Below are 15,602 nucleotides of genomic sequence, written 5' to 3'. Positions count from 1 at the left end.
TCTTCACTGTGCATGTACCCTCCTCTCTTCAAAGGATCGACGGGCCTGGAACTAAATGTTTTATTTCAATAATTAGTTTTACAGTTGTGACATTAAGACTCATATATGTGGTCTGATTCCACACGCCATTAACCCATTAAACTGTCAATACGCTGCAATGTAGCCTAGACTACTTAATACAGAGATACTTTTGGCAAGAATTGCAAATGCTTTAGTCTACAAGTTCTCCCAGGACTAGGTCCATATGTGAAAATGTATGGTAGCCTAAGGCAGAATTAGCCTATAGCTGTAATTCAACATAGGACTTAGGCCTACCAATTACACATTGGCAACCTGCATATGCAATGTGAAAATGATTTGTAAACAGCTTAATCAAATAGGCTTAATGATCGATACAACAGGAAATGTATTGCAGTAAATTTGATTAAAAATATAAAGAGTGTCCTGTATTTTTTTTTTTTTTTTATGTCCGAGCCAATAGCACCCTCATAGCACCGCAGTCATCCTCGTGTAGCTGATGCTCTGCACGTAGACCACTCCACTATGCGTCAATAAAATTCACTGCAGCATTCCGGTTACACACGAGAAAACACGAAACATTGGTTTTATAGCCTAAGTAGCCTAAATGCATAGCAAGCCCATACTTCAATAAAACACAATTCAACCGAGTCATTTCTCTGTATCGTTTTTCTTGTTATGTGTCATTAGGTGAAACTGCTGCAAGTGCTAGGGGTCTCCACAGTCTCCGCATCCTCTGTAGAGGTGTGGTCGTCGTGGTTGTGAACGTGCACTTCTCCACACGCGCTCTGTAGCGTGCCGCGTGAGTCCAGACTAGCCAATCAGAATTCTAGAAATCGCTGCTCCGGCTCCTTCCGCTCCACTTATCAGTAGTCCGAACTAGTAGCATCGCCTTCTCCGCTTCCCAATACGGTGGAGAGAGACAGTTAGTCTTGCACACAGTTAGGCCAGACAAGGTAAGGAAGAGAACAATTTGTCCTTATTGTCGTATATCGTGTGTATATTAATTCGGTGATCTATGGCATGCTTTTCCTAACAGAACTGTCTCCCTGAACCAGATCAGATGCTTTGATATGAGAATGTGGCCAATGACTATATGACCTGAATCATTTGCGGATGTCTAAGTTGCTTTGTCATTGGCAAGTTCTTGTCCTTGACTGTGACATTGCTGCAGATATTGTATGATTACCACGTTTTGTAAGATTTGCTTGGCGATCAAGAAGCCTTTTCTCGACTGGAATGCTATTCAAGCTCTGCAATGATGATGCGGTCTATTTTAAAACATTGCCCACCCGTCACTTGGAGATGTCATTCAATGTCTGGCTCTGCGTTGCTGGGAGAGTGTTGAATTACATGTAGCATGGGCAGAGAGGATTCAACTGGATTGAATCCTGTCAGTTTTAAGGTTCAGAAACGAGGCCTGTCGTAGGCTACATAGTTAATTCAGCCGTCATTCATTCAACCAAGGACGAGCGCCCTCTCAGCAATATATAGTGCGAAATATAGTGTGTGAAAAATCAGCACACTTGTTGCAGTTTTATTTTAGTCTGTGATGTGCTAATGGGCGAATTTAACCGATTTTCGCTAGTTCAAGTCTTTTCAACATCTACTTAGGTTTTGTATCACTATCAGAACAGTTAGAAAGCGTCCAGCACAGGATATCCTCTCTTACATAATAGTTATTTATTTATTTATTTGTCTGCCTTGTATTTATTTTTTTATTTATGGAACCCGTAGGCACGACTAAATCTGTAGCCTACTTTCGTTATTTTAATTGATCGCCAATCACAGTAGGCTATTGGGCAGCCTACACTATTCAGGCCTGCAATTGTAAAATATATTTTCCTCGTCCCGTTTGTCGAATTGGAAAGTGAATAGCATGGTGCAACGTGCTAAGAATCACCAATTCGCCAAATGAACGACCCTACCGGTCTGTAACTTGGTTCAGTCTGTGCATGGGTCCGCTTAGTCTGCAATCATGTTGCCAGTGGCAAGTTTCCACTCTGACTTTTAAGGCCATAGGTTTTTCCATTGGTCCAGCTGGAGATGATGCACTAGTAGTAGTAATCTCCAGTGGCTGGAAAATTCAGTGTCCAGCCTCCACCCAGAGCTCAGAGGAGGAAGTAGATCTGTGGCATAACCGGCCATTTTTTTTCTTGGTTAGTGTACTGTAGGCTATGCCCTCAGGAACTGCTGCATTTCTTCCTCCCTCCCTACCTTACCACTCCCTCTGTCTTACGCACTCACAAATACACACACACACACACACACACACACACACACAGCATTCACGCAGTCTAATTACATTTTGGCCATGTGATTTTGAATACTACCGGCTTCATGTCTTTTGCTTCCCCACCCCTATGTCTTGACGCAGTCAGTGGTTTAGGAAATGTGTGTATGAGCTGATGCAAGTGTAGGAAACTGTGTGTCTTGTAAAGTCTTAGTCTTAGTCTACGTCTAAGTTTACTCATTGGGGTACACTGGAAAAAACAGTTCCAGATTAGTTATTTTCCTGTTTGACTCATTTAGTTGTTTGACTCAACTCATCAAAGGAAACCATTCTTTCAGTGGAAGCTTGGTCATAAAGTTAAATTCTTCCTGAGAATGGCAGGCAAAAGACGAGAAGTGAGTTTTCTCCGTTGTCATTAGTTGACAGAACAAAATAAAAATACTTTGTCTGGTAAAAAAAAAACCTTTTATTAAGCCTGTATTAATCTAATTATTGTGGTGCTCTCCAAGGTGTGGATAGGATAGAACAAATCACCTGTTAATAACAACCAGACAAACAGATAATTACATTGTTACAACCACAAAATTAATTGGTGAATGGTCTGAGGGAACAACAAATATCCTCATCTGCTTTTAATATGACTATGTGTCATGGAAATGACTTGATGTTATAAAAGCTAGCTGCCTATATTAATGTGCCTTGGAAAACATGGCAAACCCCCCCCACACATTGTTGCTTTAAACCAGTGAAGGACATCTACATTCTGCTCTCCTAATGGTATTTTCATCCCATACAGATCCTGCACCATGTCCATCCTGAAAATCCACGCCCGTGAGATCTTCGACTCCCGTGGCAACCCCACGGTAGAGGTCGATCTCTACACCAAGAAAGGTATTTTATCATTCCCTTAAAACTGGAAAGGCCTACAGCAAAGCACAAATTGTCATCAGAGGGAAAAAATATTAAAAAAAGAGGAGACCATAATGATTTGGAGAGAATTTTTGTATTGTACTGCAACAGCCACTTTTTGGCATGAGATCTGGAATTTAGGAAACGTCTATCTGGTCTGACCCAGTAGTTTAACAAACCATGAGGAAAGCTGGTTCTGTGCTAATGGGGAGCTCTCTCAGTTCCTCTCACCCTAGGCCCGTACCCCTCTCTTGGTGTCCAGTAGCCTGAAAGCGCCACATCAGGTGGCAGCAGGGCTATAAATAGGCATGAGTAATAGTACACTGCCTGGCTTGCTGTGCTACAGTAGAGTCCCCTGCACCGGAAAACATACAGAAGCAAACAACACAGACTTGTCTGAAGCACTGCTTCACTGAATATTACTAAGAACATGTGGCTATGTTAACTTTGCATGTCGAAGAAGTTGTTTTCATAGGGAAAGATTGTGTGGAAATGTTGTGATCATTCTGTATTTTTTTATTTCAGCCAATCTAGCATTCACAGATGCATATAAAAATGTATGTATATCCTGTATTTTATTTTAATCCTGCATTGTGAGGCAGCTTTGGAAAAAAAAAAACAGCCTTAATTGTCTGTTCAGTGCCACTGAAGCCTGTTTGGGTAATTGGGAGTTTGCCAGCGGGGCAAAGGTATTGACCACTTTCCTGGACAGAATCCGTTATATTGAGGGACAGCTGCTTTATTCACTGAATCCCATTCTATCTTTCTGCATGTGAATTGGTTGCTAGACTTCCCCTTTGTATGGCGGCTTTACATTATAGCTGCGCGGGTTTGGTTGGCTGTAACTTTCTCTCCCTGCCAAGCCTCCTCTGCCACCCCCCACCTAGTTGCATGAGATGAATCAGTTGAGCTAGCAGCAAGCCAACCTGATATAATTTGTCTACTACGTATTATGTAATTCTCTTGCCTCACGTGTGTGGGAGGGATTGCCACGGTAAGCCATAAAGTGATCCTTTTTGGTTGACCATTCTCACACCCACTTTCACTTCTGTAAAGATGAAATGATCAGTTTGCCTGCAGTGACAAAGTATGATTTTGCACCATTCTCTTGACATAATTACTGGTTAGTGGTGGCGTCCACCTCAGTGCCAACAAAGTGTCTCTTGTTCCATTTTCTCATGGCTGGGTTTTGGAGAGAAGAGAGGCGGCCCCAGGCCTTCACACAGCTTTTGAATAACACATTTAAAGCAACACCAAAGAGTTTTTTGTACCTTAAAATAATGTTTCCAAAATCAGTTTCACCCTGTTCATCAACTTGTAACAGGGTGAACGGCACTTCTGCATTCACTTCGCAGCCCTCTATCGGCTATAACCGCACTATGTAAGTTTGCCAGATCGGGTAGCGGATCTGTAGTTCGATGGAATGAGACATAAGAAACTATAAATTTGACTTGCGTTTGATGTCGCAATACATCGTACTTTCATAAATCATGCAACATATTCTACCTTGTCTGTGAACATTGTTATTTGCAAAGCCGGTGCTGGATGAACAAATAGCGTGCGTGCAACAGAGGGAAAGTTCTTTGGTGTTGCTTTAAACAGGAATGTTTCCGCTGAAGATGATTGAATACCTTTTCCTTTTGAAAGGGACATTTCTTGTGACAAATTATTTAAAATATTTTGAAAAAGGAATAGGTTTTGCCAAGGTGCTGAAGTGTTACACAAACAGCAGCATTTTAGATTGTGTTTGGTGAGGAGTTTCACCGATAACCAAAATAATGATGTCTTGGTTCAGATGGTTTGTTAAACCCTAGATTTATGGCCGCAGTTGCTTGTGTGTCTGTGGTTAAGCTCTAAATCCTCTCCCATTGCTAGACTCTGACATTGGCTTGAGTCTGATTTTCAGTTAAATGACCTCGCTGAATATAATTTGTACGTGCACATCTACCACAGGCGGCTGGGTTGAAATGGCCTGGCAGCTGGTGCTCATAGGGCATCCACAAATCTGACAGATATGAGATTTCTTCTTTTTTTCACTACTGGGAGGTCCATCACAATGGTTGGCATGCTCGACACAAGCTCTCCATGCCCATTTCAGACAGGCTTTGAAACTCCCACAAATGCACACTACCAAACTCATTTATTCATTTACTGTGAATAATTGTTGACCAGATAATCTTCACGGATCATAAATTATCATAAATGATCATGTAAATGAATGAATGGTGCCTCTCTAAGAACGTGGCATGTATCTCTGTAGAGTTGCACAAGCACAGTTGGGCGGATTACAAATGACTGCACCAGGCCCAGGAGAGAAAATGGCATCTTACTAAGTTGAGTGAAGAATGCGCTTGGCCACCACCATGACTATATCATTGTGTCCTCTACAGGTCTGTTCAGAGCGGCAGTGCCCAGTGGTGCCTCCACTGGAATCTATGAGGCCCTTGAACTCCGCGACAATGACAAGACCCGTTACCTTGGCAAAGGTAACAACATATGATCATGATATAGGATGTGTCAAATGTGTGGGTGTGTCATAAGATGGGTACACGCACGTGAGAAAAAAAAATATTGTCAAAGAAAATCAATTCATTATCCAGCTCGTAAAGCTATAGTTATGCTGTATTTTCTGGTTAGAATGCAACAAAGATATAGCTTGTTTTGTTTAAATGTATACAATGTAAGCAAATGTGAATACCCCTCTTTGATTAAATCAAATAATATATACTGGTTGGTTAGGCCAAAAATAGTAACTAATTTAATGTGGAGGTACTTAATGTTATAATGTTTGTAAACCATCACTGTAATGCCTAGCTGCATTGTGATGTCTAGTTATTTTAGATGACCGTACAGCAGTTTTAGTCCAGCAGTGCTTTAAAGAGCCATTGTATGTATCAGCAGCATGTGGTGACTATCTTCTGGACTCATAAGCCCATGCCTCCATGACTAGTCTTTTCCCAGCCTGCCCAGGCCACTTGTATGGATCAGCAGCATGTGGTGACCATCTTCTGGACTCATAAGCCCATGCCTCCATGACTAGTCTTTCCCCAGCCTGCCCAGGCCACTTGTTCTTTCGTCCTCCGTCATCCATCTCTTCATTTTCTCTCTTTTTATCTGTCAGGGGTGAAAAGAGCTGTTAAGTATGTAAATGAGTTCTTGGCCCCAGCTTTGTGTAACCAGGTAAAGTTGTGTGAGATAACAGCAGTAAGGATGAGTGACTTCTCAACAGTTCAGCATGACGTGTGGGTTTTCTTCTGACCACTAACCATAGCAGGCATGAGCAGACGATCACAGATAACACCCCCTTCAAGCACAGGAGTCAGCAAATAGGAATGCCAAACAATTGTTCGACACAGGAGGTGGTCCGTGATCGTTAAGTTGTGCCTGGTTTGCATGATCCTCTTTTCCCGGGGTCAGTGATTGTCTGCTTGTTCCTTTCAGGTGTCTCAAAAGCTGTTGCACATATCAATAATACTATTGCACCTGGCCTGGTTCGCCAGGTAGGAATATTTATTCTTTGACTAACATCGTAATGTGTAAAACTGTCAACCACTCTTGTGCCCATAGTGGACAAGGTCAAAGAGGAAAAGTCTATTTATCTTTACACAGTTCATAATGATACAGCTGGACTTGTAATTACATTTTTGGCATATGTGTCAAAGTCATAGTACTTACATTGTTGTTGAAATGTTGATAACAGAAGTCATATGAATCCATGGCCTGATAACATTTGCGTAGTTGTTCATTCTGCCTTTGCTGAATAACCAGTGTGAACTGTACTGCACCTTAATGCTGCTGTAAGGCCAGGTGTCCCTCAATAACCGACATGAGTGTGCCGTGGAAACATGTGGACTAATGATTTTGTGTTGCGACTCAACCAGATACTGTTAAAATTGCACTGTTGCCTTTTGCCCAACTGCTGTCAGAATGTAGTAACTTGCTGTTACACAGTGAGCGCCATGTAGCATTTCTATTGTTTAAATAGGATCTGGTTGAGTAGTCGCTCTAACTTTGTGTGGAAAAGACAACTAATCTCTAGGTGCGATTAACTCCAGTGGTTTGTTGTTCTTCCTCCTCCAAACTGACGTGTTTCTCTTTGCCTCTCAGAGTGTGTCCGTCCTGGAGCAGGAGAAGATTGACAAGCTGATGCTTGACATGGATGGCACAGAGAACAAGTGTAAGCTTTTTTCCTCCCTCTCATGACGCATTACTTTAGAAACTGTAATGGTCGTCCCGGATTACAGTATGCTAGCACTTCGCTTACATGGTAGAGTAATTGAATGCCATTGAATGCTCGAATTTCACAGCTAAGTTTGGTGCCAACGCCATCTTGGGGGTCTCCCTGGCTGTGTGCAAGGCTGGTGCGGCAGAGAAGGGCGTCCCACTCTACCGCCACATTGCTGACCTCGCTGGAAACCCAGAAGTCATCCTCCCTGTTCCTGTAAGCCTTTGCTGCTGTTGCTCTAAGAAGTTGCCATTGTTTTCCCTGACATTGTGCAGAGATATTTGTGTCTTTTGTTTAGTTTTCTAGTTCAGAACTTTCTGTTTTGTTTCATGTTAGTTTATCTGGGACATTTGTGTGTGTGTGTGTGTGTGTGTGTGTGTGTGTGTGTGTGTGTGTGTGTGTGTGTATGTGTGTGTGTGTGTGTGTGTGTGTGTGTGTGTGTGGGAAGTTTTTGAAAGCCACGTTTGTTTGGGCATGTCGTCGACTCACAAAAGCCTGTTCATTTGTCTCCAAAGGCCTTCAATGTGATCAATGGGGGCTCCCACGCAGGCAACAAGCTGGCCATGCAGGAGTTCATGATCCTGCCCGTGGGCGCCAGCACCTTTAAGGAGGCCATGCAAATCGGTGCTGAGGTCTACCACAACCTGAAGAATGTCATCAAGGAGAAGTACGGCAAGGATGCCACCAATGTAGGAGACGAGGGTGGCTTCGCCCCCAACATCCTGGAGAACAAAGAAGGTGAGGAATCCACACACACACACACACACACACACACACACACACACACAATGCTCACTCAATTTAGATGTTTGCCTTCAGTCAGCTGCACCCTTCTTCAGTCTTGCCAACAATTTGACCATTGAACTTTCTGAAGACGTCACTATGATAGTTATAGTGATTGCCTCCCATGTGACAGTAATTGTCAGTAGTCCTTAGCCCAATTGAGACAGCCCTGAGGTCATAAACATGGGGTGGGGTGTGGTTCCCGCGACTCCTGTCCGCTGGTGTGGCTCTCTCAGCTAAGTGCAGGGGAATGCCAGTGCATGGAACAGATGGTTTCCAAATTAAGGCCTGGACCCAGCTCAGTAAACTGTGCGGTGTCTTGGCCAGAGAAGCACCTGAACTGTGGCCCATTTACGGGTGAGGGGTGCTGATAGGGCAAATGCCTTTGAGCTGCCTGAGACAGTTTAAACTGCTCAGCCATGGAAGAGGCCCACCATCGAGAGTGTCCAGTGTAACATGCAGTCAGTGTAGAACTGCTGATGACAATTGGACATATCATAAATGGATATGCTGTGGGACATAAAACAAATCAATTTATGACATTTGCCATATGTTGTGAAGTTTTCAGAGGTTTGTTTTGTAAAATTCAACAGATACTACAGACTGACCTGCTTTAGATTGAATTTCTAGACAGTATGTTTGTAATTAATGTAGGTTTTGATGATGCTATAATTATTGTACAGCTACGAGCTGTTACATGTTGTATTACACATAATAGAGGCAGGCATACAATATACATTGCACTAAAACTGTTCATTGACTGATTATGTATTGTAGGTAATAAGGGTATTAAACAGGAAATTACAGTAGGGCTTTTTTTTTACATTTTTGTATATAGAACTATGGCATGGAATCTTGACATTCAGTCATTTTTCAGTCTTAAACAACCAGCTTTTGAACTCTTCCCCACAGCTCTTGAACTGCTGAAGAATGCCATTGCCAAGGCTGGCTACACTGACAAGATTGTGATCGGCATGGATGTCGCTGCCTCTGAGTTCTTCAAGGGAGGAAAGTACGACCTGGACTTCAAGTCCCCAGACGATCCCAGCCGGTACATCACCCCTGACCAGCTCGCCGACCTGTACAAGAGCTTTGTCAAGGATTATCCAGGTTAGTGTCAGTTTCGCCTAGCCAATGATCCAGGGCTTTCTAGTGGGATCTCACCATTAGATAAAGCGCTTTTAGACATACGTGTAAGACCGGAGAAAAACTTGTTGGCTAACAATTTATTAAATACTCCTGTTATTGTCGTCAACGACGTCGCTGTAGCTACTGCCTTTTCAGCGCCTTCTGCTTATGGGGATTCAGTCTTTTGAATTTGTTTGGCCTTGCCATGCAGTTGTAGGCTACAACATCTCTTGCCGTTCCCTTCATGTGTTCTATCAAGATGTTGTATGCCTTCATGGACAGTAGCTCCGTGATGTCTGCATCTTTCCAGCTCAGAGATTTTCTGGGCAGCATTATGCCACTCCATCATAACACTGGCATTTAAGTCAGACCTAACCACATGGACGACACGGTCTACAACTGCATGGCAAGGCCAAACAAATTCAAAAGACTGAATCACCATAAGCAGAAGGCGCTGAAAAGGCAGTAGCTACAGCGACGTCGTTGACGACAATAACAGGAATATTTAATAAATTGTTAGCCAACAAGTTTTTCTGTTCATTGATACCTCACTGAGCTCGCTGATATTTGTTAAGCATATATGCCTAGAGAAAATGAAAACGAAGAAAAGCCAACTTTGTTCCAAGCTCCTTACGTAAATGCAATAGACACATGGGGAGAGGATGCTTTTGGAAAAAATAAACCATGAAAAAACGAACAACTTTACTGTTATGTTAGTAGGCTATTTTGTTTGTTGCTTAAAAACGTTGTATGATGGCCTTGAAGTCTTGAGTTAGCCTACTGAATTGGCTGGTAGCCTACCATAACGTTTGTGCATGCTCTCTCTCCAACGCAAACCAGATGTGGGGTTCTATAGCCAAGTAATTCTGGTACATAACGTTGAAAACAGATAAATGTGTTTATTCAAAGCACACATACAAATACTGTTTGCTTACTTGACTAGCCTACTTCAAGTATTAGCCTACGCACAATAGATTTCTCTTCTTTAGCCTACATAATGCATAGGCTACACTTTGTAAACAAAAAGCAGCTGTGACAGGCAGCGGCCGCGATATATTCTAAGTCCATATCTCGCATCTTGTGAACTCCACAAGCCCCCACCCCTCACTCGACAACCACACGGAGATTCTGTAATGTCCGTGTATGTCGTTCACACATACGTCCGTATAAGGTCAGTGTTAGGTCCGCAGGTTAGCATCATATCTGAATCATCCGAAGGGTAGGACCTCCGTTTGACAAACCTCCTCATGTACTCCGGAGGTTATATCTGAAAGCTCTTATTGTTTGGCATCTGTTTCGGTATCTGTAACTGATTCAGTGTCCTCCAATACAAGTGTTTTCATTTAATGGTCCAACATGTCTGGTTTTTGGTATTAGATGCGATATTGTTGTTTAGGATGTATAACTTTATTTATTTAACTAATAAGTATCCATCAGTGTAGTAACCTCAGAGACAGTTTTAAGCCCAGCACTCCAGTAAAAGGTACCATCTGAGATGGCTCTAACTAAATCCTGCTCATTTGCCCAGAAACATATGAGCCTTTAAAAGGCTCGGCCTTAAATCCAGTATGGATGCATCTATGTATGATGTATGTTTCAGCTCCATACTGAGGCTAAGAGGTACTAAGATCCAATCAGTTAACCCCCTGAAACCTGTCCATTGAGCTGCGCTAATGCTTCAAACATGACACAGATCATGCTTGACATCCCTATTACTTTGGGCAAGGATTTAGAAGATCTTATTGGATGCTGGCCAAGAGCATGGCTGGTTCTCCCTAGTGACTCCTGGAGGTGCTTTTTGTGTAAAGTACAAACACTGACAGTGACAACATGACCTTTAAAACATGCCTCTGAAGGTCTTTTGTTTGTAGTAATACATGAGATGGCTACCCCAAGCAGATTTTAACACTAGTAGGGGTTTACTAACTGATATCGTTGTCTCTTCTGAATCAGTGGTCTCCATTGAGGATCCCTTTGACCAGGATGATTGGCAGGCGTGGACCAACTTCACCGGCAGCACCAGCATCCAGGTTGTGGGCGATGATCTGACTGTGACCAACCCCAAGCGCATTGCCAAGGCCGTCTCAGACAAAGCCTGCAACTGCCTGCTGCTCAAGGTCAACCAGATCGGCTCCGTCACAGAGTCTCTGCAGGCGTGAGTTGCCCCATCCTCATGCATATTTATCCCAGAGACCCTCTGGATTATTCAGTGTGTGTGTGTGTGTGTGTGTGTCTGTGTCTGTGTCTGTGTACACTCATAGCTAATTAATGCTCTCTGCTCTGTTCTCTCCAAACTCTCACTCTGTGCGTAGCTGCAAGATGGCACAGTCCAATGGCTGGGGAGTTATGGTGAGCCACCGCTCTGGAGAGACGGAGGACACCTTCATCGCTGACCTCGTGGTTGGCCTGTGCACTGGCCAGGTATGGGGTCTCATTTGGTGCCTTGCAAGCATTCAATAAAATGGTCTAGATGCAGTTAAATTCTTCTCAGTGAAAGGAGAAGCCAACTACTTTATATTTTGTTATGGTTATGGTTAAGGTTATCTTATTCCACTGCTTGGTTGAATTTCCCATTGTCCTACGTAATTTAGAACGACCATTAACCGTATGTTATCTGCACACCTATGAAGTAGATCCATTTTTTTGGCCGTATCACACTTGTATATTAATTCACCAAACTTCGTTGTGAAGTTTAAATGAACTGTCACGTTGCATCAGAGCTGTAAAATGCAGACATTCAGAACATTGCAACATTGTAGCATATGACGGAGGTGGCTTTTAGCTAGATGGATGACAGCAGGCTAAGTAAAAGCGATGTTTCAAAGCTAAAGTTCATCAGAATCTTGGGATACGCCCGCTTGACAACGGGAGAGATAGAACTAACGACTGGCCTTTGGCCGTAGCAACCATCCATTTAGAACTAGTAACGCAGTTTGTCCTGTGAGTTGAGAAATGTGTGTCAGAAGAAATTAGTTCTACAAACAAGACAGTTTTAGCGATTAAAACGTTTAAATTGTAACAGGAAATGAACCCAACGCAAGTGGCAACAGTGGAATAAGCGGGATAATGGACTCCACGGTGGTCTGTTCACAGAAGTTAATGCACTACGAGGTTTAAACCGCTTCGCGTCGGGGCCGTTTTACAACCTCGACCGTGCATTAACTTCTGTGAACAGACCACCGTGTCGTCCATTATCCCTTACATATTTTGTTATGGTTATGGTTAAGGTTATCATATTTTGCAGACGCTTTTGTCCAAAGCGACATCATGAACACGAGTGAGCAGCACTGGGATGAAATGGGTTTCTGACTGCTGTTATTTTTCTGTTCCATTTGTCTCCTTTAGATCAAGACCGGAGCTCCATGCCGATCTGAGCGCCTGGCTAAGTACAACCAGCTGCTTAGGTAAGGTTCTGCCCTGAGTGGAGCATTCAGTCTAAGGGCACCTGGGGTGCAATTTATCAGTAAAGGCAATTGCCTCTGGGTGAAATTTAGCAGTTGAGGCCATTTAGATGCTGCTTGAGACCTTATTTGAAGTTATTGCATTTTATAAGATCATGAGAGGATGTACTTGGGAAAGAGGCTGGAGGAGATATCAAAACAGCCTCCACATTTAGCAACAGAAGACTAAATGTTGCCTTTGCAAAAAGAGCTCTAGTGAGCAGTGCCAGAAGAGCCAAACTGATCCTGGCTGTCTTTCTTTCTTTCTTTCACACCGTACAGGATTGAGGAGGAGCTGGGAGACAAAGCCCGCTTCGCCGGCCAGAACTTCAGGAAGCCCATCTGAAGTGCCTGTCCTCCTTGGACCTCTGTGTTTCCATCGCGCATACACTCCCAAACTCATTAGTCTAGCCACGCAAGGTCTCTCGTCCTAGATCAGAGGGAATTTGGAACGGCAAAGAAATACAAGGTCCAAGTCTGTGAGCCACTGGTGCCCAACCCACGGTTAGTCCAGTCGGGGCCAGAAAACAGTGCACCCATCCCTATGCTTTTGGCACCCGCATATAGCATTGGTCCTTTAATTGTGTCTTTGTAACCTGTGAGAGATCTTTGTTTTGCTTCTTGTGAGTTCTGATTTGTGAGTAGTGATTCTGGTCCTCTTTTTGAGTATTGTAGAAACAGAGCTGAGCTGTGCACTGTGCTGCTCCGTGTAGTGCAGGATAAATTCTGTGCTTTGTGTTGCCATTGAACAGTTCAAGTGTTGCTCGTAAGCGTGGCATCACTAATAAAAACAGTTCCATGAATTGGACACATGATCTCCTGTGTTTCTTCTGCATGTCATACTTGCCTTTGTACTGGTAGGCTGTCAGCAAGGCAGGTTTGGGAGACAAATAAGGCTATATTATATTTGTTATTGCCATATGTTAACCATTTCAAACTCTTTATCAATTGTAAGTAGAACCACGCAGGTAATTAAAAGTACAGAGACACACAAGCTACAGATTTTGTATGAGAATTCAGCCATGATTTTGGAAATGTAACATGCTCTGACAGAGTTTGTGCAACCATTTCTTCAATTTAAGAGGTTTCAAGTTCATTTATTTTATTCAGGAGATGTGTTCAGACCTATCCAGCCAGTGTGAAACAGGTGGATGCAGGTATTTCTCTAAAGTGAATGCAATCTGATGGTGAGTCTTGATTTTATCACAATGGAATCTAACCCATTCAGTATTGCTCAATGTGAAATTCCAAATTCTGTCCTTCTCAGAAATTAGACGTTTTCCCAGTATCGATTCGCTTGGCATATAAAAAATAAAGGAAACACAAACTCCAGTGAAACCAGAGATATGCCCTCCTTTGGTCATTATATGATATGTTCCGCTGCCCTGGAGATTCAAGGAAAGAGTGGTAAGATTTCCCAGACTTGACTGACCTCACAATGGAGCTGCCAGCTCACCCATGCCATGTAAGCCAATCCTCTCTGGAAGGTCTCTGTAGACTCCATCACTAAATATTACATTAAATATCAAATAGCCAGCAGTGAAAAGGGGCATTAAAAATGGTCAGAGGTTTCATTCAGAAATATATTCAAAAAATAAACAGAATGGTAAACTCTTAACACACTTTCACCTGTTTGAATATCAACTGTCTTAAAACATGATATTTTAAACAGAACAAGAATGTTCCCACTGCCTTTGGCTCATGTTCCTTTTTCATATCCTATAGCACCATCATGTGGTCATACTGAGCAACATGCCTTCTGCATTGCCAGTGACTCCATTAAGAAAGGCCCTTCCAAACAGCTGTAACTAACAGCTAACCAAGTAGTAATTATGGAATGCCAAAGAGTGAGTAAAAATGTTAATTTAAAAACACCCAAATAATTACCTCATGAAGACCCACAGAAGAGTCCCTCTCTATGAGGTGATTTTCACATTCAAATGAAGGGTTTCTTGAGCATGACTAAAATAAAATGAATGCATGTCATATCCTGCATCAAACTTTGTTGGGATGTATCATGTTATCTTATTGTCATACGCTGATATCATATTTTATATAATATTTTGATTAGGCCTACGCAATGAAAAACATCCTACATATACAACATGTACAACATACTGTATACCACTACCAACTGTCTCTGTTACGCATCAGAAGGTCAGTGCTGTTAAATTAACAAAGTCTCTCACTGTACATTATCAGATTTAGAACAATTACCTCAACTATCAACCACTATCTATCTCTATGAGCATCCTTAAGTCAATTTTTAAAATGTAGGCCTACTTACTAGGTTTGAGTCAATTACATTTGCTGCCGCTAGGGTGCGTCTAGATTTCTAGGCTTGGTAAGGTTTGAGTCCCTGGCCCTGTTTTGACTTATACTGCCCTCTGCTGATATTTTTGTACATTACATGAAAGGCAATCCAGATGGAAACAGAGTGACGTCATAGCTCAAAACCAAATGTTTGCTTATTATTGCAGGACATTAATCCTTGGTCCTTCATTTACTCTGATGTAAATGAAAACATAAACAAAACAGTAAAGATCAGTGAGTGTCGTTCTATTGTGAAATAATACAGTTCAGCAGAATAAATAATTTGGGTATAAAGCCATCAAGATGTTCAGTCAATAGTGTCATAGCCTATTGACTACATTCAGTTTTACATTCAAACAGGTACTTTAGAGCTTTAGAATTCAATAATAATAATAATAATAATAATAATAATAATAAAAATAATAATAATAAAAAAACGCTAGGCTACATGTAAGTCTATTGGCCTTATTAATTATTTGATGAAAGACATACCCCAGAGCTGCATTGTTTCTCTTGTGTCATTCTCCTTGCCTGCCACTAGGTGGACATGTGT

At 42.3% G+C, this 15,602-nt stretch overlaps 1 protein-coding gene across 2 annotated transcripts; it reads left to right on the top strand.

Moving 5' to 3' along the window:
- The first annotated feature begins 820 nt into the window (after window positions 1-820).
- On the top strand, window positions 821-13,544 carry eno1a (enolase 1a, (alpha)). 2 transcript variants are annotated; one of them, XM_048241608.1, is made up of 12 exons: window positions 821-974; window positions 3,048-3,142; window positions 5,551-5,646; window positions 6,602-6,660; window positions 7,268-7,337; window positions 7,468-7,601; window positions 7,901-8,123; window positions 9,081-9,278; window positions 11,250-11,451; window positions 11,609-11,717; window positions 12,642-12,700; window positions 13,019-13,544. In XM_048241608.1, exons 2-12 carry the CDS (start codon window positions 3,058-3,060, stop codon window positions 13,080-13,082), a joined length of 1,299 nt encoding a protein of 432 aa, XP_048097565.1. In that variant the 5' UTR covers window positions 821-974; window positions 3,048-3,057; the 3' UTR covers window positions 13,083-13,544. The 2 variants fall into 2 exon arrangements, with proteins under 2 accessions (XP_048097565.1, XP_048097566.1); XM_048241609.1 differs by lacking the exon at window positions 6,602-6,660 and adding an exon at window positions 6,282-6,340.
- Window positions 13,545-15,602: the final 2,058 nt, after the last annotated feature.

The sequence above is a fragment of the Alosa alosa genome, chromosome 4 (assembly GCF_017589495.1).
Source record: "Alosa alosa isolate M-15738 ecotype Scorff River chromosome 4, AALO_Geno_1.1, whole genome shotgun sequence".
NCBI lineage: Eukaryota > Metazoa > Chordata > Actinopteri > Clupeiformes > Clupeidae > Alosa > Alosa alosa.
Note: the sequence above shows the minus strand (reverse complement) of the source record. Positions and strands in the feature narration are given on the sequence as shown.

Bases quoted from the DNA above. Each gene is read 5' to 3' on its own strand.
- eno1a (XM_048241608.1), top strand. From the start codon at position 3,058: ATGTCCATCCTGAAAATCCACGCCCGTGAGATCTTCGACTCCCGTGGC. The intron at 6,661-7,267 runs GTAGGAATATTT...TTTGCCTCTCAG, and splicing joins CACCTGGCCTGGTTCGCCAG to AGTGTGTCCGTCCTGGAGCA. The intron at 7,602-7,900 runs GTAAGCCTTTGC...TTGTCTCCAAAG, and splicing joins AAGTCATCCTCCCTGTTCCT to GCCTTCAATGTGATCAATGG.